Below are 20836 nucleotides of genomic sequence, written 5' to 3' on the forward strand. Positions count from 1 at the left end.
ACGGGTATATAACCAGACTGCCCAACGAGCAACGCTTGAACCTGACACGCTAACATTTGAAGAGAGAGGGCAGTTGAAAAAGTTGACAAGCAATCGACACCAGTCGCATGTTGTTTCCATCGCTAATCAATGGGGGTCTCTCTCTACCTGCCTGCCTCTTAACCTGCCATCCTCGGTGCAGGGGCAACGCTTACCGAGGAGGCTGAAACGGTCAGGTAGGGAGTCGTGGACGAAGACAGACGAGGAAAGACGAAGAAAGAGTAAGAAGGAAGGAGCGAGAGAGAAAGGGGAAGGGGCCCGGTTCTTCCACCACTTCCACCACGGTTAATGCCATCTCTTTCCCTTTCCAGTCTCTCTCCTCGTTCCTCGACGGGCCCCGGGACTAAAATTCAGGACAGAAAACCGTCCGGTTAGTTCGAGGCTGCTGGCAGAGAACGCGTTACCGGCGATCGCGAGTCGATCTCGGCAAGGTGTGGCGGTTCGTCCGAAAGAGAGAGGAGAAAGACAGGAGAGGAGAGCGCAGAGAAGATCAAGACCCGTCGAAACGGGCATTCGAAACGAGCGAGAGATTCCTCCCCTCCCCGCTAAAGGACAGACATAACCTCGACTCGAGTCGGTTAGTTTGCCTCTTTTTAACTAACTTCGAAACGTAGCTCGGCCTTTCTCGCTCGCTCACTCTCCCTTCGTCCGCGTTTCACTCGAGCTCTTCGCGGAGGATCTCCGCCGTGGAGTCAGTATCCCGTGATGGTTAGGTACGCGCGAATCCACTCGCGCCGCGTCGTTGACAAGTGAACTCTGCGAACAACAAGCGACGCCTTCCTACATATACGATATACAGAATCATTGGAATTTTTCTATATATTTTTGTAGCATTACAAATCTGTGTTTTCATTTTCTAAACTTCGTGCTTCGGATTACGTTTCCGTTCCGTTTCGTTTGCTTCTGCCTTCCGTTCCAACCGAGTTTCTTTGGCCAACGAGGAACGTACACAACAGTAAACAGAGAAACGCAACCGTGTGCATATAAAGAAACGCCTGGCGAGCGTGGAAAAGTGCTTTGGACTGGAGTCGCGCAGCTGTCAGATCGACCGAGGCGAGCTTCTACTCTTCTTGTTCTTCTTAGTCTTCTTCTTCTGCTTCCTTCGCTTCGACGAGCTGGTGTGTGTCTGCCACAGGATTTGTGTACACCTATAGAAGCGCTACAGAGATACGGTTGTGCATGCTGTATGCACTACGTGGGCCGTACGTACCGTACAACTTGTTCCTCTGCTCACCGAAACCAGCCGCCGCCACCGCCGCCGCTGCTGTCTGCTTACCGAAGACCCGTTGATTCTTGGCCGCGGCTGCGTTGCTTAATTTCTGCGAAAATCGCCGCAAGCTCTCAGCATCCCGGACCCGTTCCGCTGCCGGTCAGTTTGTTTTACCATTTCTTTTCTCTTCTCTCCTGGCATTCTTACCTTGTACAATATTAACATGATCTTTATCCTTTTTCTTTTTTTTCGAGGAGCTAGTAACGTAATGGAAATTAATTTTTGTTACTTTTGCGTGATTTTGACTGGGAACTATCGCACAATAATTTGTTAATTATTGATATTAGTAATTTTAACGAGTTACAAACTTCTTATTTGTAATTTTATAGTTTTACCATTTTTTTCTGATTTTGTTTCCTATTATATTTGTACTTCATAGAAAATTAACGTGGTTTTTCTTTTTTCGTTTGTTTCGAAATTAAACAGAATTGAAATTTCATAAACTCGAAGAAATAAAAAGGCGATGATGTGTTGCAAACACTGTTTTTCAAATTTACCATTATTTAGGATATCTTCTTGCAATCGGTGAATTTATGAATAAGTCATTTGTTTCTTGAAGATTAAATATGAATCGTGTACATGTATAATTATAGAATAATGAAATTAAGAAATTAATAAAAGGCATATATAGTATATATCATACATAGTATTACAAATTGTAAGTATAAAAAAAATACAAGTTAAAAATACAAGTTAAAAATACAAGTTAAAATCAAAGGATCCGTATTTTATGAGACATATTTGAATTTATTAATATCAAATATTTCTGATTAGCAAAATCTTACAAATAGTCCCAATGCAATTGCAGCAACTCTATTTTAATTTTCTGTTGATTTGACACATTACTCAAGGAGATGTTAATTGACAGAACTGTTTAAAATCGTCAAGTCAAGGCTGTTTATAGCTATTCATGCTCGTAGTAAATACGATTTAAATTTGAATACACGGCGCTAAGGATGAAACGATCAAGCTAAACGCTATAAATACGATTTGAATTTGAATACTCGCCGCCGAACATGGAATAATCGTTTACAACATCAAGTCGAAGAAATTCGAATCTAATCATTTCCGGCGTGGTGATGAAAGCTACAGATTCGAAAGTTGCAATTCTTACATCGCGATTCTCGCATTAATTTTAGCTGTTCGAGTAACCGTGGTTTTGTAACGTTTAAACGATCGTAATTTCCATTCATCGGAATGTTCCCAGCATCTGATAACAAGTAATAAATGACTTGAAAGTTCATAGATCATTTCTTTTTCCTTCTTCCACGCTTACGATCTCCACGTTTCTTTCAACGAAGTTTCTTTTAATAAAAAATACTTCCTTGTTGTATGTAGAACGCAGATTGAAAGTCGATGGTATTTAGATATCGATCCACACGTGACCCGTAAAAAGAGGAATTTTGATACGATAACATTGATTGTTTAATTACAATAACTACTAGAAAACAGTAATCATAATGTAGTTTAAACTTGTAATCCTCAATTTTTCTTACATTTCAATCTTGTTCTCATTTTAACAACGAAAAAGATTCGTACGATATAAAAATATGTTCAACAGGTTGAACGTGCCACGTGAATTTCATGTTTTGTCCAGGAAAATATACTATTGCTCGATAATACTTAATGTTTGCAAAATATTACAAATAATAATAATAAATTATTCACGTCGTCGAACATTTTCTAGTCCATAAATTTCATTTTATTTTCATCATTCTAAGAAATTTGACAAGCTGAACTATCGATGAACACCATAGCTGGTCAACGTGTTAACGTAAAATTGAGTTGATTTATATTTCGTTGAAACTTGAGATATTTCTTCGCGTTAGAAGATTATAATTGGATCGAAAATGGGCGAAAGAACGTAGCAGGGTTAATATAGATGTTGAAAGACTGTTAATCAGGGTTTGTACGTTGGATGGTGTATATGTAGCCGGATAAACGAATGCGATTTATCGTTAAAAGAAACATAACTCTTCTTGTAAACGGTTCTGTGTCCGTAGGTAAAGCGAGCCTATTACATATTTACGGCTACACGCGAGCGTATAAGATTTCGAAATGCGTGTAATGCATAAATAAAGAGAACAACCGTAAGAGCGGACAGTATCGTGTACAGTTTCGCGTGCTTTAGTCGCATGTATATCGAGCGGATCAAGTTCGAGCATTTCCAAAAGCGAGAGTTCACACTTTTTCAACGTTTCTTTCGTTTCTTTGAAAGTTAGCTTGTTTTTACAGTTATAAAAATGTACACGTCGTTTTTCTTCCTAACAAATACATTTTATTGCTATTCGAGCTATCTTCTTCATTGTGTTACGATTCTTTGAATTTGCTTTAATCGTGTTTTGTTTTCTGTCTAGAAAAAGACTCGATCTTCTAAAGAGATTAGCACGCCATCGAATTATATGTATTAATAACGACCCGTTTAAGTTTTCCTTACGTTTTTAAGTCGGATGTAATCCTGGAATTATTTAAATCTCAATCTTGTTTGAGTTTCAACCGAGAAACGGGTTTTTAATGCTTCAAGAAAATCATTAGCACGTAATTGAAACTGAGAAGTTGTATCATGTTGTAATAAGGGTTCTCTCGTATTTTTCTTAGATTTGAAAAACTTTCTGACGATATAAAAATATGATTGGAAAATAATCCAAAAGATTTAACAGGGTTAGAAAATTTGCAACGAAAAATGATCGTAATTTGTCCTGGAATACAATTCTGTTTATCTTAAATGTTCTTTTATATCCTATTTCGAATATATTGGATATTATATTATTCTCTGTATTTTACAATGCTCATTTATAAGTACTTCGTTCATTTAAGTGTACATTTCGTTTCATTTACTTCGTTTAAGTTTAATAGGTAGGTACTTTATTCACATATTTAATTCGGGCTTAATCAGTTAATTGACTGTAATTAAGCAAAATTTATGAAAGTTAGACAAAAACTGGCGTTAAATACATACTAAAACCTGTTGAATATTAATTTCTTGAAAAAAGTACTTGAAAATTTCAATCTCGTATCTCAGGATCTTGGACAGTCCAAGATAATTGTATGGAAGCTATCGAAACGAACAGGTTATGCATGAAAAATCGGTGGATAATCGATCGTCCGAGGTCGACATTGATCCTGAACGTGTTTTTGTTCCGGTTCCTGGGATATTTTCGCTTTAGATCGGCATGGACGCGATGTAGATCGGTGGGAACCGATTCTTCGCGAGACGGTTAACGTAGAAAACGGGTTTAAGCGTGAAAGTAATTGAGGAAGCGGATGAACAGACAAGCCGTTCGTGTTCTTCGCCAGTCAGCTACGGCTGTGTAAGCTTGCCTCGTGGAAAATCGCCGTTTTTGCGCCAGGGAAACGTTATGAACACGCCATGTCCGATAAAAAGAATCTTTTATAGTAAGAATTTCAATAATTATCGTGCTATGCTGAAGTATCATCTGGTGTCCCGATTCTCACTGTTGGTTTGAGCAATGTGTTCGATTAACTATCGAAAATTCTTCATCAAGAGTCTTCATAATAAACTTAATAAGCTCTTCTCTTCGAGAAATATATTTTTCAAATTATAAATTTTCAACTAATAAATTTGCATGTTTTAACACTCTGGAAAATGCGCATCTTTGAAACTTTGATAAGAATTTCAATATTTATCGTGCTATGGTGTCTCAAATAATTAAATCGTAGATTTCCCAATTTCTAAATTCACAGTCTTTTAACTCTCAAGAATCCTCACATTTTCAACCAGACTTTTAATCAAATTTTCAACCAAATTCTCAACCTATCACCGTTTCCTCCCCCAACTTCCAAGCGTTCATTTCTCAAAGAGTCCATAATCATCCCACCTCTGAATAAACTAAAAGCTTCCAAGCTAACGAGCGATGCATCTTTTCTTTAGTCGAACAGTGAGTGATGGCCCTGCGTCTGAGGAGCAGCAAGGATGTCAAGAAGAGCTCGTACTATGTTTGGTACCTGGGCGCTCGAGAGGCCAAGGGGGTGGATGCGATGCCTGGTGCCATAGCTTACCTGCTCGAGCGAGAACGGCTTCAGGAGCCTTTCAAGGTCACGCTGCAGGTGAGCGGTACCATTTCGGAGATCCGGTTTCGTGGCCGAAAATATCGCGTGAAAGAGTATTAATTGTCAGGATCAGAAAAGGGATACCACGTTTCTTCATTAAGTTTAACCCTTTGCGGTCCTGTAGCGGTCCTATAGCGGATGTAACTCAACACCACGTTTCGTATTATAATAACATACAATGCGCACAATATAATACAATACGTAGTATATAGGAAGATTATTGTATTCTTTTCGTGTTAAAGGTATCGAAATACAGGTATTGAAAATCACAAAACACGAGACTGATTTGATTTGACTGAAACGAAAGTTGGAAAATCTGAGATACAAGAGCTTTGGTGGTATAGAAGTTTGAAATCTTGGAAATTTGAAGAGCGGAGAATTAAAATTCTAAGATACTTGGAAAGGCAAGAATTAAAAATTTCGACAAGTTTGGAAAGTCGAGAGAAACAAAAACGTTAAAACTTTGCAAGTTTGCGTTTGATATGCTTCAAGTTTTGTGTCAATCAATATAATACTAGATACGCGTATACCGCTGTCATAGCGATGCCATCCGACTATGAAGACAAATTTTAAATGTCTCCACCGTAACGATATCCGACTGCAAAGGGTTATTACTTGTACGCGTCGATCGGTTGCCAGTGAAAGCAGTCTGCAGGTCGAATAAAAATCACCAATTTATGACCTCAGCCTACATACCTGAGATCGCCAGTCCTCGACCTATTCGAGGCGGTTATCAATTTCCCCGAGAACGTTCACATTTTTCCGCCAAATTCACCTCGAAATAAATAAAAAACTTAGGAAGGGGGTTGCACCTCGAATTAATGACTCTGTTTTGATCTTTTCGAGGTTACACAGATAAAAGCAACAGTTGTGAAATCGAGATATGCAAATGAGTAGTATAAAATGGTCAAGGTGACGGCTAAATTTTACGAAGAATCTTGTTTTGGAAATTGATAGCCACGAGTTTTCGGGGGTGGAGTTGGATTCGTGGTTTAATAGCTGTCGTAAGCCAGCTTTTTTAAATTCTTTCGTCGTAGAAATCCCATTTTGGGAGCGGTTCTTTGTTTGGAAAACAACTTGGATGATGTTGGAACGAGAAGGTAAAAAAAGTCTGTTAGAGCAGGATTATTTTTAGATTTCTTCGGATTTTTGTTACATTGTTTGGTTTACAGTCTCAAAAATATCCGGACGTTTGCTTGTTTTCGATAAAATGTATTTTAATTACAAACAAACGAAACTGAGTACAATACGATGAATTAAATATTTTGTATTATTCATGATAATCAGTAATAAACTTTTTGTATTTTCATTATAGACCTTCTCAATATTATTAAGCATATTGTCACTTATAACAAATTTCTTCTTCTTTACTGTGGTTGGTAATTAACGATTAGGCAAAATCTGATGGATGGTAACCTGATTAAATTGGATTTTGGAAGTCAATATGCAAAAATAAAACTGGTGTTTGTAGGTTGTCAAATCTTGTGGAACTATTCTCTTAGAAATTCTTCTAGACAAACCATTTATCTTCTGATTTTTTCATTTTTGAATTATGAGACAGATTAAACTTCTAAACTAATAGAAAATTTGTTATGTTAAATAACAAATGTAGTAAGAAAACACAGTACTGCTATATTAAAATATACTATCGTTATATCTCTCAATAGATAATTTAGATTTATATCCTAGTGATTGCATAAAAAGGTAGTAAGCGTTGCCCGTAATTAGTAATTCATCACTGATTTGCATACTTTGGTGAAATTCACATACTATCACTAGAAATTGAATCAGAGTATATGTTGCCTCTAATTAATGATTCATCATTAATTCGTATACTTTGATGAAATTCACATACTGTTACTAGAAATTGATGAAAGCATCGGGATATTTATGAGAGATAGTATATATAGAATTTAATGTGGTCTCTTAAAATTCGTTTCGTGTTGTTTCTAGGAAAGTTTCGTTCCTTGATTCCCCTCGAAACCTAGATTTTGTTGTTACGAAAACGTGCCACGAGCAATTGTTGCATCAGAAAGTTAGAAAAGTTCCTGGAACGATGTCAAGCGATTCTTCTTCGCCCCCGCTATAAATCATTCGTGTGAACTTTCGTTGAACTTTCAATAGAATCGATAGTTTCTTCAGGTGTTTCTTCTTATTTCGTTTAGCCAGAATTAAATACACTGACTGGCTTATGAAATTATTTGAACACTTACAGATTCGTTTTTTGAATATACTACGATTTCATTAATGCTCTTATGGGACCCGATTATGACAATTATACTAATAAAGTTTGAAACAAATCTGAAAATTTACGTAGAGGCTACAAGATATTTGGCGCAAGTGTCAATTTTACAAGGATTCCGAAAACATTTAAATTGGCAATAATAATGGGATATTGTATACTAATTTTTTACTACATATATAATGTTCACATTTGTATTAAAAATTTTGTAACTGCTATATTCATTTTCAGATTAGTTTCAAGCTTCCTGCTCTAATCGTAATAGTCAGATGTAATTACAGTGCTAATAGAATTTCAGAAAGTTTTGCATAATACACACAATATATTCATAAAAAATTTCTACGTTTAGTGCTGTGAGTGTATTAGTAGCATCTATACACGGATGTAAATAAATACATTAGAAGTTAGACTTCTCAAAACATTTCTCAGGCTGAAAGATCCAGTTATATGTAAAGACATTAATAAGTGGTTTCATTGAGCCAGATTAATTAGATAAGCGCAATAAATGATTCGTTGACCCGAATGTTAGCAAAAACGAGCACGCCGCTAATACATCCGGCGCGTTCAATATGGGAAAGAGAAAATAAATGGATGACACCGAAATTGTCCCGTGACCGTTAAGCTGGCATGTTGCTCGACATTCCCGTTGCATGTCAATCGAAATTTACTGAAAGGGGTTGCATGTCGATTTTAAAATCACCTCGTTATTCTTCGTTCCTTACCAAATTGGTCTTGTCTTCCTCGTCCGTACAAAGTCCACGATGAATGATCGCCTTTGAGTCGTCTTTTATTTCTTCATTTATCGGAAGATTCAGTTAGCTACAGTTGAAGAATTTAAAAAACCTTCATGATTCGTATTTCTTGTTCACAAAGAGTATTAAGAATTTTTTTGCAAAAATTTAGGGAACCCGTGGAAGAAATTATCATTATTTCCTTCTTCCTTGGACAAAACAAAAAATATATAATTATCATAGTAGACTTCTCAAAACCGAAGAAGTTGTTTTTTCATCTACTAAAATATAAGAGTCTGAAAAACCCTTATGATCCGTATTTCTTGTTCGCAAAGAGCATTAACAATTTTTTGCATAAAAGAGGGATTCAGGGAAAAGTCATTGTTATTACTTCCCTTTGAACAGTATAAAATATAATCATGGTAGACTTCCCAAAATCGACGAAGTTATTTTTTTATTTACTAAAACATCCAATTAACTGCGATTCGAGAATCTGAAAGAAACCTTTATGATTCATATTTCTTATTCACAAAGGATATTAGTAATTCCTTCTAGGAACTCGGAGAAATATAAAAACAGATTATTATCATCGTCCTCTGCTTAACAACAAAAAAAAAATTCTATAATCGTAGTGGGCCTCATAAACCGACAAAAAGTCTTTATAAAGATCTGAATCATAGAATTTAACAGGTGTCGTCATAAAAAAGTGTATCTCGCGTCCGAGAAGCTTATCGTTGGGTGATTTATTGCGCGTTTAGGTACTGGCAAGCTTCTCGAAGCTTTATCGTCTGGAAAACAAAGGTGTTCTTCTTATCGACGCGTTCAATCTTAATGGGCGTCGTTCTGCGTAGATTTAGGCGGCGTGTTAATTCGCCGCGGGCACGTTTTACAAGGAACAGAGAGAGGGAATGGGCGCGAGAAGAAAGAAAAAGATTGTTGCGAAATTATGCGAGGCCCCCCTAATTGTTGTGCAAGTGTAATTGCCAGGTCGTTGCGAGAGATCGCTCGCCTTGAGAATATTTTAACGCGCCGAATTTTCGCGATGGAGACTCGCGTCAGCTGTAATGAACAGTCTTCGCGGCCGACGAAAATTGCTCGCGTCATTTTCTCCTTGCCCGATCTCGCCGAAACCGCAGACGCGAGGACAGCGCTGATTATTGTTCGTGCATCTGTTACGATGTTCGTTTCGGAATTGGATTTTGTAATTTTCTTGCCACTCCAACTGCAAGCAGAGTTGTTCGGCGTATGGGCAAAAATGCTTGAGAAAATTTCTAAGTAATCGCGCGTGGTAATGGATTCTTTCAAAATACATCGGATATTTTAATGCCTCAATGTGAATATCGCAAAGTTTTCAACCTGAATATTTTTTTAACAATTTACAACTTTTTCAGGTAGTTTCTAAAAGGAAGATTTAATTCTGGGAATCAATCGCAGTAGAGAAATAAATTCCAGGAAAATTCTTGAAAATTGCGAGCTAATGAATATAACAATTTCCTAAAGTTGGTATATTTTTAACATAGCAATGTTTCTCATCTCGAATAATCTTTTTTGACGTACTTATACTCTATATCTTTTTAGACATCTTCTGAAATGAAAAGTTCATTGTAAGAATCGACAAGAGTAAGGAATTGACACTCGAGAAATTTTCTTGTAGTTCGTGAACTCTCTCCCTTTGATGGACTTTTCTAAATATAGGAAATGATAATAATAATTTATCGATGGAACAATTTGTTGCAATCGATGGATTTTTAGAAGATCTTCACGAATTTCTATACTTCTAGACATCTTCCGAGAAGGAGACTTTAATTTACTCTTAATTGTAAGATCAGAGATTTCAACTTCTCAGAGAGAATTTGCGTCGGTAGAAACAACTTATGTTTTTGACCAATGCCATATCGTGTTTACGACCGACCCATGTCGAAAATCAGTTACTCATCAGGTTACTCATCGACTTTTTAATGGATCTTCATGGTCGCTAATAAAACAGCGTTGCTGGTAATTTCAGCACCTTGGGGCGAGCAATAATCATCGATATGCTCGTACGCACATTCCTAAGAGCGTGATCGTAAAGTAGAGAAAGTCCATTTTTTTTCTTGAACTATCGTGTTCGCTTTCATCGTTACGCTGTTATTATATGCTTTCCAAAAGGAAATTGCATTTTTACGCAGCAGCAAATAACATGCAGAACATGGTATTGTTATGGGGAAAGCATTTCTTCTTCGATATTATTGAGCAATAATCAGAGTGTGCTTGTAACTATCGTCAAAATTTAGTAGTACATTAGTAATAGTATACCAATTAAAAAATAATTCAGCAGTATATCGGTAATGATACATCAGAAATACACATTAGGAGATAATTATATGCTCGAGTACAAGTTATAACTGTAACTGCAGGATTCAAGTGCATTTGTATTTTTATGAGCGCAGAGCTAACTGTATCTGTAGATGTAAATTCTGAATCGAATTGGACCTTGACAGCGCAGATGCAAATGTCAATTATCAAACGTCTATAAATAACTATATTAGACTACAGCAATAGGAAAAGGAGACACTCACCTCAGTGAGGTTCTTCCTTGCACATGTCGATACCGTACACATCCGAACTGCCGGTAGATTCCACAGACAGACTGTTATAATTACATTGCGATAATAAAAAAAAAGAAAGTGAATTATTCTACGTAATTTACCAAATTTTAGTGGTAACGATCCAGATGTAAACGAACAACGTATAGATATAAAGTACAAACATGTGTGAAAATATTCTTTGTGAGATTAAAACAGCTCGTAGACGAAAACAATTTAAAGACTTAAAAATAAGATAAGAATCGCAAGAGGTAGAGAAAAATCTTGCAGCTCGCACAAGATTTGAAGTACAATTGCATTTGTCAACAGGAATTCAGGAATTAATTGAAACTGTAAGTATAAAAGTGTCTTTAAAGCTTCGTTGAAAGACGAAGAATTGAAAGAACGCGAGTTTATCGAGTCAAATAAAAATTAAAATAAAAAATAAATAAAAAATCTCCAAGATCATAACTCTAAGACGAAAAAATGCAAAAATGGTTGCAACGTTCCCTCGGCATTCCGTTTCCTTTTAAGGCAGAAAATCGAGGCGACGTTAACGTTCATTAAAGCTCGGTCCGCCGATGCGTTACAGCCATCAAAGTAGCACGATCCTCGCTAGTATAATGTATCCATCGGTCGATTTGCATTTTAGTACGCAACAATGACGCGTTTCCGTGGCCGCGTAACTCATCGTCGAGGCTACGTCGAGTGCGCGTTAAACCACCGTTAAACGTGTACCTGCTATTAAAGCGGCGACCAGCTGATCGTCCACGTTTTACGATTGTCAGGTGAGCAACAAAGGCCTGAAGATTATACAGACGGTCCATCCGGGCGGTTCGACGAGGTCGGCCGTGAAGCATTTAGTGCCAGGACACGCTGTACTCGCTGCGGTGCAACGAGAGGACGTCGTCGCCGCCACTCTTCTGCTTCCAAATCCGGCCACCAATAATCCTGTCCACGTGCACGCCTACAGGTTACTATATACACGCTTTTAAGAATCATATTTTCAACCAACTTGCATAATTAACCCTACTGCGATCCTCACATTTTTATATTTCACTGTTGCTCGTTTTAGCAATTCAGGTGTTGCTCTATTCGTCAAGTATTCTTTATGCAACGAAGAACCAAAACGACCCATGAAACAGAAGTAAAGATGAAGTAGGGGAAATACAGAAAAATTGTGCAACTCGCGAAATATTCAGAGTACAATTGCATTCGCCCTGGTTTAGTTAATATTTTAGAAGAACGTTTAGTACAAAATTGAAACGAGAAATCATACACTAAAATTTTTGCTCAATGCCGACTTACTTTTTAGTATCAACAAAATGTAATTGGGTTGAGGATGACCGGAAGGACGCAGCAGGGTTAAAGTAATACTGCAATGGAACTTCGTTTATTTGAACTTATTGAGGGATAAGTAGTCTGTTCATTAGGAGTTCAATGATTGAAATAATTTTAGTATACAATTTTCTGTCTGAAACAGTCCCAGTTCACTGGAGAATCAGTAACTCGTACAATAGAAGTTCAGATAATTATCGTAGATTCAACTACCAGAAGTTTAAATTGGACATTAACTAAGGGATTAAATCAGGCACCGTTTGAAATCGTTTACACGTAATAGGCAGTTTGGTCAAGTCAAGCGAAAATCTGACCGTGCCGTGACCACCAGTCTGAATCAAGTTTGAATTTTCGTCCTAACGTACAGTTAGTAACGGAATGAAACGATGAACCAGGGCGGCCCTGAGGCAGTAAAACAGTATTTTACGACGCTCTCTTTTTCTCTCGTAGAGATCTTTGATATTTATTATCATAACTTACCACGAATCTCTAATTAAATAGAACCACGAGAAACGACCAGTTCGCACAATTTGATCGCATTAGTACCAATTAACAGATAATTATCCGGCAAACGACCGCGTTACCGATTCCGTGAGATCGTTCGAAATGCGTTAATTTCCGGCCACAACCTCGTTAACTCGGCTAACCTAGCGCCAGTAAGTTCGGTGAACGTAAAATGCCAACTTTTTGGAAAATGAAATAGATACTGATCGCGTACTCGCAAATTAAATCGAGGAATTTATAAAAGGTGGAATTAAATCGATTTGGCTCGCGAGAGTCTTAGCAACTACACTCTTTAAAAAAAAAATTTCTGGCAGCCACTGTGACCATTTTGTTAGTTCAAGGCGTTCGCTAATTAACGATCTGCGCGATTGTAACGGGTCACTAATAACGCTCAGAAGCCAATGTTCGCACATGCTAATCCCATTGGCGCTATAGAAGAACAGCCTTGCCATTGAAAACAAGATTACCGTATTTTTATCCCGTGAGAAGAGCGCGTTTCTTTTTTCTTTTCTTCTCTTCCATATGGTACAATGATTTCCTGATACGTAATGGAACCGCGGATTATACAACATCGCCATTGAATTCATGAATCGACTGTTTCGATCGAAACCAGGTAAATGGTTCATTCGGGAACGCGGCTCGTTTCGAGGCATGCGATCGTTCGTTGGCCGCGATTTCTTGCCGAGTTCATGGAAAATAATAAAAGGTCATCGATCGCGGAGACTATGGTTTCAATGGCGGTTGCTTAGAAATTAAAAGGCGACCTCTGCTCTTGTGTAAGAAATAGGAAAATAAGTCGATATTTATCTTGATCATGAGGTTGAGCTTTCTAGTACTTTGGTTCTTGAACTTGTAGAATTGCAACAAAATTGTGCAATTTACAAAATCTTTTTTCGAATTCTAACAAACTTACCAAATAACTTTCTCTGGTACTTTGATCTTTGAACTTGTAAAGTTTGAAAAAAGGTCATGAATTCTTATTATCCTGTTTATTGATGTCTACTTGAAATAAATGAAAAATTCTATTACTAGAAAATTGATGAAATCGCAAGTTAAAATAATTAGCTCTACGCATGTATGTTCAATAATAATCAGGTTATCCGAGTACCCACATAGGATGTGAATATTAGATTGCTGCCAGAGTGTATTTACAAATTCTATTTACAACATTCATCTATCTAGATATTGCATTAGGCTTCTGTAAAAACCTGTAAATTTATCGTTAAAAAGTGACTTTACATTTTTGTTTAAAATTATTTAATACATGTATTAAGATTTATATTATATTTATATATTTATCACAAGCTTATATAGCTTACTCATATGAACGAGGAGGTGAATAGAATTTACACAACAATTTGATATAATGATTACATAAAACATTCAATTTACATAAAACACGCAATCAATGAAAATAACATCTCAGCGTGGCAAATACATAAAAACGAATATTTACGACAATAACCAGATTCCCTGCAAAACATCAATCTGTCTACCTATTAGGTCAGAACTAGTCGTTAAGTATAAACAGACAGAAAAGTATGTTAATTCATAAATTACTGGTTATTGAATGGCATTGAAAGCTTTTAGACACTGACATAAGTGTTGAAAAATTCGAGATACTGAATTTAATTAAAAATTTGATTCTAATCCTAGTTAAATTAATAAGTTTTAAATTAATAAAAGAACTTTCCTAACATACGTTGTTCTTACGCGTGGATTTGATTCTTGTAACTTTAGATGCGACTCGGTTGAGACAGCCGAACTATTGGGTGGCCAGTTGAAAGCATTGGCATCACACACCGACAATTTGGCAAGGGTGAACTCGCTGGAAGGCAGAGCTCGTAGCAATTTAGGTAGCGACGGTAGGAGCACCAGAGAATCAGAGTCATCGGAGGGTAGTGGCGAACTTAGACACGATACCGTGCAGACTACCACAATATACGAGTCTTTGGCTGCAGAATTGCGTGCCAAGCTGGGTAAATATTTCTTTAAAATTAATTTCCACCATTAAATTATTTAAATTAGAAAAATCTCTATTCGAACGACGACAGTGAATACATTTCTAAATTACAACTTTATTTTATTTGACAAAAATACAATTATACCTGTGTCATGAAATTTAACGCTAGAACCAGCAGAGTGGTCAGAACGACCAATTCGTTATTTTTCATAGAAATTTTGTTAATCTACACTACATTTCTAAAGATTTGTATGGTATTTTATAAAATATATGAATAACACATTATATTGTATAATGCATATAATATACCTACAAATATAAATTTTCTGTGCTGAGTGTTGAAATACCTTGAGGCACTACAGATAGAAGAAAAGATACAAACATGGGTACAAGTAGGAATATCGATGACTGCTTGGTGTGAGAGGGAGATGAGCGCGAGACACGGCTTATTCCTTTTCAGGCAGAGGCAACTCAGGGGACAATGACGTGGGTCCGATTCTGCTGCCTCCGCGGGATTACGATACAGTGCACCGACACCGGGGCAATCTGGCTGGAATAGAATTCAGACGCTGCCTGAATCAAACGATCGTAGGCGGTAGTACTACGGTTGACAGAGGCGGCACGAGGAGCGCGGCGAGCAGTGGAATAGGCTCGGACAGCGCTGCTACACCTCCACCTTATCAGAGTCATCATCCTTTGGGCCCCAGACCCTCCAGACCTTCTAGAGATTCTTCCTCCGGTAAGTCAATCATACCAGCTTTCATGTTTTTCTTTTTTTTCTTCTGAAATTCCTACTCTTATATGTCGACTGCCGTCAATACAAATTTTCTATTCTTATCCTTTGACATCCTAATACGAGCTTTCATTCTTATCGAATTTCGTCCCACGAAAAGTATTCGGATTTACGTAAGAAGATTATACCATTCTTCTGGTTTTCTCTAACGGAAATTTCTATTTTTATATTTCGACTGCTAATAGAGGCTCTCATTCTTTTCGTTCCTGTCGAACTTTTATTTTTATTCTTCGACGTGAGAATACGAACTTTCATTCGTATCGTCCTCTCCTTTCCGGATTTCATCCCGCGAAATGCACTCGGACTTGCAGTGGATTTATCGTTGTAAATTTTCCTCCGAGATTTTCCTCGTTTTCTCCTTCTCGGATTTCTATCTTTTTTAATTCGTCTCTCAATAGAAGCTTCCATCCCATTTGTGTGCTCTGAATTTTTACTTTCATATTTTGACATCCTTTCCGAATTTCATTCCACGGAACTCATTCGAATTTCATTCCACGAAACTCATTCGTGTTTATCGTCGTGGATTTATCGCGGGACTCACGAGAATGATGTCACGCGAAACGTCGAAACGGATTCCGTAACGAAACGCCAAGCTAAATAGCGCGAAAGAGGGGAAATTACGACAGCACGGAGGCGTTACGTTCTCGCGGCGATTCGATAGTCATGCTGAGCAAGTGTGAAATTTATTGTGAATGAAAAGCGCGAGTAAACTCGTTGTTTACCGTGACTTCACGGTGCCAGAGACACGTAGCCATTCAAACGAGTCTAGTTTACTTTGGCAGAACCTATTAAAGCGATTTCAATTTTCTTTTTTTGTAAATATTTGTATCGTTTTAATAAAAAGATCAACCCACACCGTGAGAATTGTTCTCCTCGAATTTTGGCCAATTTTTTAATCCGAGAATCCTGAAATTCCAATATTTTTTTATGATATTCGACGAGAAGAAGCTTTCACAGCCATACACAATACCATCGTTCGTTCCCTTGAATAAAAAGATTCAATAGCATCGTAAAGAAACAAGAATACAAGAGTAATTACACACGATTGTCGTCTAACTGCCAAGTGGAAAGCGGTTGAAGTGTTTTCCTGGGAAATTAGGCGATCTGGCTGAACGCGCCATTACGCCCGCTAAACGATCGCGCGTACTGTTGGTTGATGCTGCACGAAAGTGAAAGTCTCCGCTTCTTGTTTTCCCGGTCCCGCTCGGGAAACGATCCCGTGATCCTTCTCCTTCGCGAAAACTGATGAACCGCGACGCAGTTGCTCTTCCGCGATATTAAATCCTGGAAGAAGTTCTTCATGCTTTTTGCTAACTTTAATTACATATAAAGATTACAGGAAAAGGCATGATAAATGTATTTCTGTTATCGTTTTTCCTCTTAGTATCACATTATTATTAGAAAGGAACATTTTTACACACGATAGATAAAAATGAAACAAACCTGTTATACGAAAATATGGTTTATGTAGAAGCAAAGATTGTAACCGTTGAAATAAATAATATTATATAATATCTTTTAAGTTAAGATTCAGATGAAAGAAATACGTTTTAGCCCGAAGACCAAATAATTTATCAAATAAAATGACGGAAATTATATTTATGTATAGAAATGATACTAGAAGGGTAAACAATTCAGAAGAAAAATATTTGTATTTTCAATACAAAATTTTGGCTATTTACTGTCCTCTTTCTTATAACAATATCATGAATGTCCGGACTATGGAAAATCACAGACAAATGTGATATAATCGGATGATTCAGAGTAAATATAATCATCATTTATTTCATATTCATCGTGTTAGAAGTTTATTCCAGCCTTTTTGGTTACTTCCCGAAGAAAAAAGACGTCGGTAAACTTCAAAGCTAAAAGCCGAAGCTATAAAATTCTAAAAAAAAACTTTCGTAAAACGTGGACGATACACGTAAAAAGTGAACTTTCTCCGAAATTTCGAGCGCAATGAAGGAAACGTGTTCGAACTTGAAATACGAAAAAAAAAAGGAGAAGCAGCGTTGCGTTGAAGATTCGTGACGATGACAAAAATTTGGACGCTTTCTACCGGGTTGAACAGGTGGCCGTGTATGTTCCGCCTCGAATCTTATCGGCGCTCGTAGAAAACCGGGCGGAAGGCGACCCGGTAACCCAGTTTCTCGTCGAGCTACGAAAAATCGTTTCTTCGTACGTTCCTCGTCGTCGTCGTCGTCGTCGTCGTCATCCCTCCTCGATTTTTCTCTCTTCGCGTCATTGCTCCTCGAGCTGAATGCAAACGCGCCTCTAATATCGCCAATCCTCTCGTCTGCTTTCACTTCGATCGCTCGACGACGATTCTCCTTTGGAATTTTATCCCGACGAATCGCTAAACGGATACGCCTTCGTCGAAGAAAGTTTCGTTTTTCGAAACGTTTCTCGGAATTTTTCATCGTCCCGTCCTTCTCGATTTATTAACGCTCCCTACACTCCTCGAATTTTTCTATTTCAATATTGCACTCACTTTGGCGAATAAAAGGAATTTGTAATATTTCAAGACGCTTAACGTAGGATTGAAACGAGGAATCGTAGTAAATCGCAGTAAATTATGTAATACCAATGAGATTTATTTTTCGTCCAAACCGATAATACTTTTTATTAACATTTTTATTTGTTAGAAAAGTATAATTGATTCGAAGATGACCGAAGAAACGTAGCAGGGTTAAGTTTGGTATGCAGTAGCGAGATAGTACATTTCTCATTCATTTTTGTTGTAGTTCTTTAAGAGATAATTGTTTGCTATTTATGTCATTTGGCGATCTTTTGATAATAAAGGAAAGGGACTATTTAATAGCACATTTGTACACCTACTTACGCAGGAATGGTCGGACAAAGAATAACTGAAAATTGACAAAAACCAAATTAACCCATCCGATTCTTGGACATCTTACATAAAACGAAAACGAGGTAAAAAGATTGGGATAATCAAAAACAAATGAAAGGTAATAAAGAGGAATGGTTGAAACTTGCCTGACCACATAGCGGCGCAAGCTGCTTAAACCTGCTATTACCTGACAGAACACTACCTATATTCAAAAGCGTGATTCCTAAGAAAAAACAACGTCGCGTTGGTCGAAACGTGGCAAGCTCCCGCAGGTTGCCTTTAATCGGCGATAAAACAGGATTAAAGAGGGCCTCTCCACTCGCTCAGGGATTGAAACTTCAAAGTCAGTCGGCGGTCGTTGTTAAGGCGTGCCGCGTTCCCCATCTCACCGTGAAACACGTTTTTAACGGACGACTGACCTATATAGCGAATAAACGAATAAATTTCGCGAACGAAGGAAGCCAATGAAAGAGAGAAGAAAAAAAGCACGAGAGAAAAAAAAAAAGAAAAGGAGAAGAAGAAGAAGAAGAAGACAGAGGAACCAGGTTGTTTTTGTGGTCGTGTATCGGTGCTGACCGAGCTCCGTGTTTTAACTACGTGCACGAAGAGGACGTTGGTATTGGGCACCTGTTACAGTCGAAGGAATACCGTTAGGACGTCGTGTCAGCGGCAGGTACCAGCCTACGGGTACACGCATACATCTTCCTCGAGCTCCGCAGGCAGCCGCAACCGGGCAAAAATCGAGCTGCTTCGACACCAGGCCCTGATGTCCAGACGCCGCTACCGGAATCGCTACACGCGTTCCAGCCGGAGAGTATCTGTTCCGCTAATTCGACGTCTGTCGTCCGACTAGGGTTATCTCATGAGCACCTGCACGGTTGAGACAGTCGATGTGTTGTAAATTATGTTTGAGTCAGAGAGGAGTTAGAAGAATGTTCGATCGATGACAGATAGGATTGGAATCATGAGTGTTAACTGGCAGATGGTTTTTTTTTTTTAGTTTGTTGCGTTAGATTGCTTCGATGGGGATTTGGAAATGGAGAGTGTCGAGGTTGAGAAGATTGATATTTGAGACTTACGAAAAATGTTACGAAATTAGTTTAGGCGGTTTGTAAGTGGATTTTCGATTATGTTATATTAGGAGGTTTCTAAATTGGATTTTGAATTAAGTATTTTAGGAGGTTTCTGACTGCTGTTTCAATATTCAGTAGATTTCTAAATAGCGTTTCTTCGATCAATGCCGTTTTTCAGTCCTATCTATAATATGTTAACGAAGCGTGTTTTCTAATTCGAATTAAATGAATTCATTAAACGAAGTATTTTAAATAAATTTATAGTTCGTCGAATTGAATTGCTTCGATTAGAAATTAGAATATGCAGAATGGTCTCTCTGAATTAAATTAATTCGAAAGGTTCTTTAATTGGTACTTCTGCGAGTCTACGAAACTAAATCCTATCGAAATGCGATTTTTAATTCGAATTAATTCAGCCAATTTGTATTAACGAGCGTGGAATTAAATCAGCGAATATCCATAAATCCCAGTTAGAAATTTTAATTCCGAGATACGACACAGTCGTTCGTTATTCCTGTGCAATTTGCATTTTGCGGAGCTCGAATGACTAGAAAGAAATAAATTTCAAATGTTATGGGTTGAAATCTGTCCAGGTGTCGTGCAGTTGTTTTTTGGTCCCATGCAATTAAATCGTGAATGGATCGGAAGTCATTTGGCAGATTTACGACCTTAAAGCGAGCATACATCAGAGACTTAGATAATTATGCGATTTTTCATTGAGCACCGATGTTTTCTAGCCGAACGTGCCACTGACCGACTAAAGCCGCTTTTCACCAACGTCAGTTTTTATGGACACTCGCTATTAATCTTTCCTGGATTTTCGGCTCCATTTAATCTTTTTACGACGACCTTAATACACACAGCCTTTTAATACTTTCTCTATGAGCTCGAAATCTTTACAAATCGTACTCGAAAAGTACGCTTCGTACTCTAAGGAATTTTCCCTAAAGCGTCGTTAGATTGTTAAACGCGGAAGTTTACTGTAAAACAAAATAGATTTGCGCCAGTAGTAGAAATTAAGATAACTTTATTAAGAACTGTGTCATTATCTACACATCATTATTTACGTTGTCGATCAAGAAATTAATTTCCATACATATACTGAGTCTTCTGTCAATTTAAAATAATGTTTATAATTTCCCTCGTTATTATATACAGTGGCGAGTAAAAAGATATTTAAAATTGCCACACTATGAGCTCCAGTAACTTCTGTATTAAAAATTGATTACCATATTGATAACGGTCATCTACGTATTATAATCGTTCACTGCTCCTATTAAATGTAAATCCATTTTCTAAACTTTTCTTTATCCGTCACGGTAGATGCTTGATGAAATAATTTCTTAAGACAACAGAATTCTCAATTCACTTCCTTCTTTAAATCTTTCACTTGTACG

The 20836-nt window shown here is 37.5% G+C and overlaps 1 protein-coding gene across 2 annotated transcripts in view; it reads left to right on the forward strand.

Annotated features, from left to right (window-relative positions):
* The first annotated feature begins 400 nt into the window (after nt 1-400).
* LOC117161813 (uncharacterized) overlaps nt 401-20836 on the forward strand; it is a 29234-nt gene continuing 8798 nt past the window's right edge. The window contains exons 1-5 of one of the 2 annotated variants that reach the window (XM_033343552.2): nt 401-1408; nt 5202-5377; nt 11706-11890; nt 14500-14738; nt 15183-15461. In XM_033343552.2, the coding sequence (XP_033199443.1) occupies nt 5216-5377; nt 11706-11890; nt 14500-14738; nt 15183-15461 (865 nt within the window). In that variant the 5' untranslated portion in view covers nt 401-1408; nt 5202-5215. Of the gene's footprint in view, nt 1409-4610; nt 4706-5201; nt 5378-11705; nt 11891-14499; nt 14739-15182; nt 15462-20836 lie in introns of those variants that run through there. The other variant, XM_076623779.1, reaches the window with a different exon arrangement.

This window comes from Bombus vancouverensis, chromosome 13 (assembly GCF_051014615.1).
Source record: "Bombus vancouverensis nearcticus chromosome 13, iyBomVanc1_principal, whole genome shotgun sequence".
Classification (NCBI taxonomy): domain Eukaryota; kingdom Metazoa; phylum Arthropoda; class Insecta; order Hymenoptera; family Apidae; genus Bombus; species Bombus vancouverensis.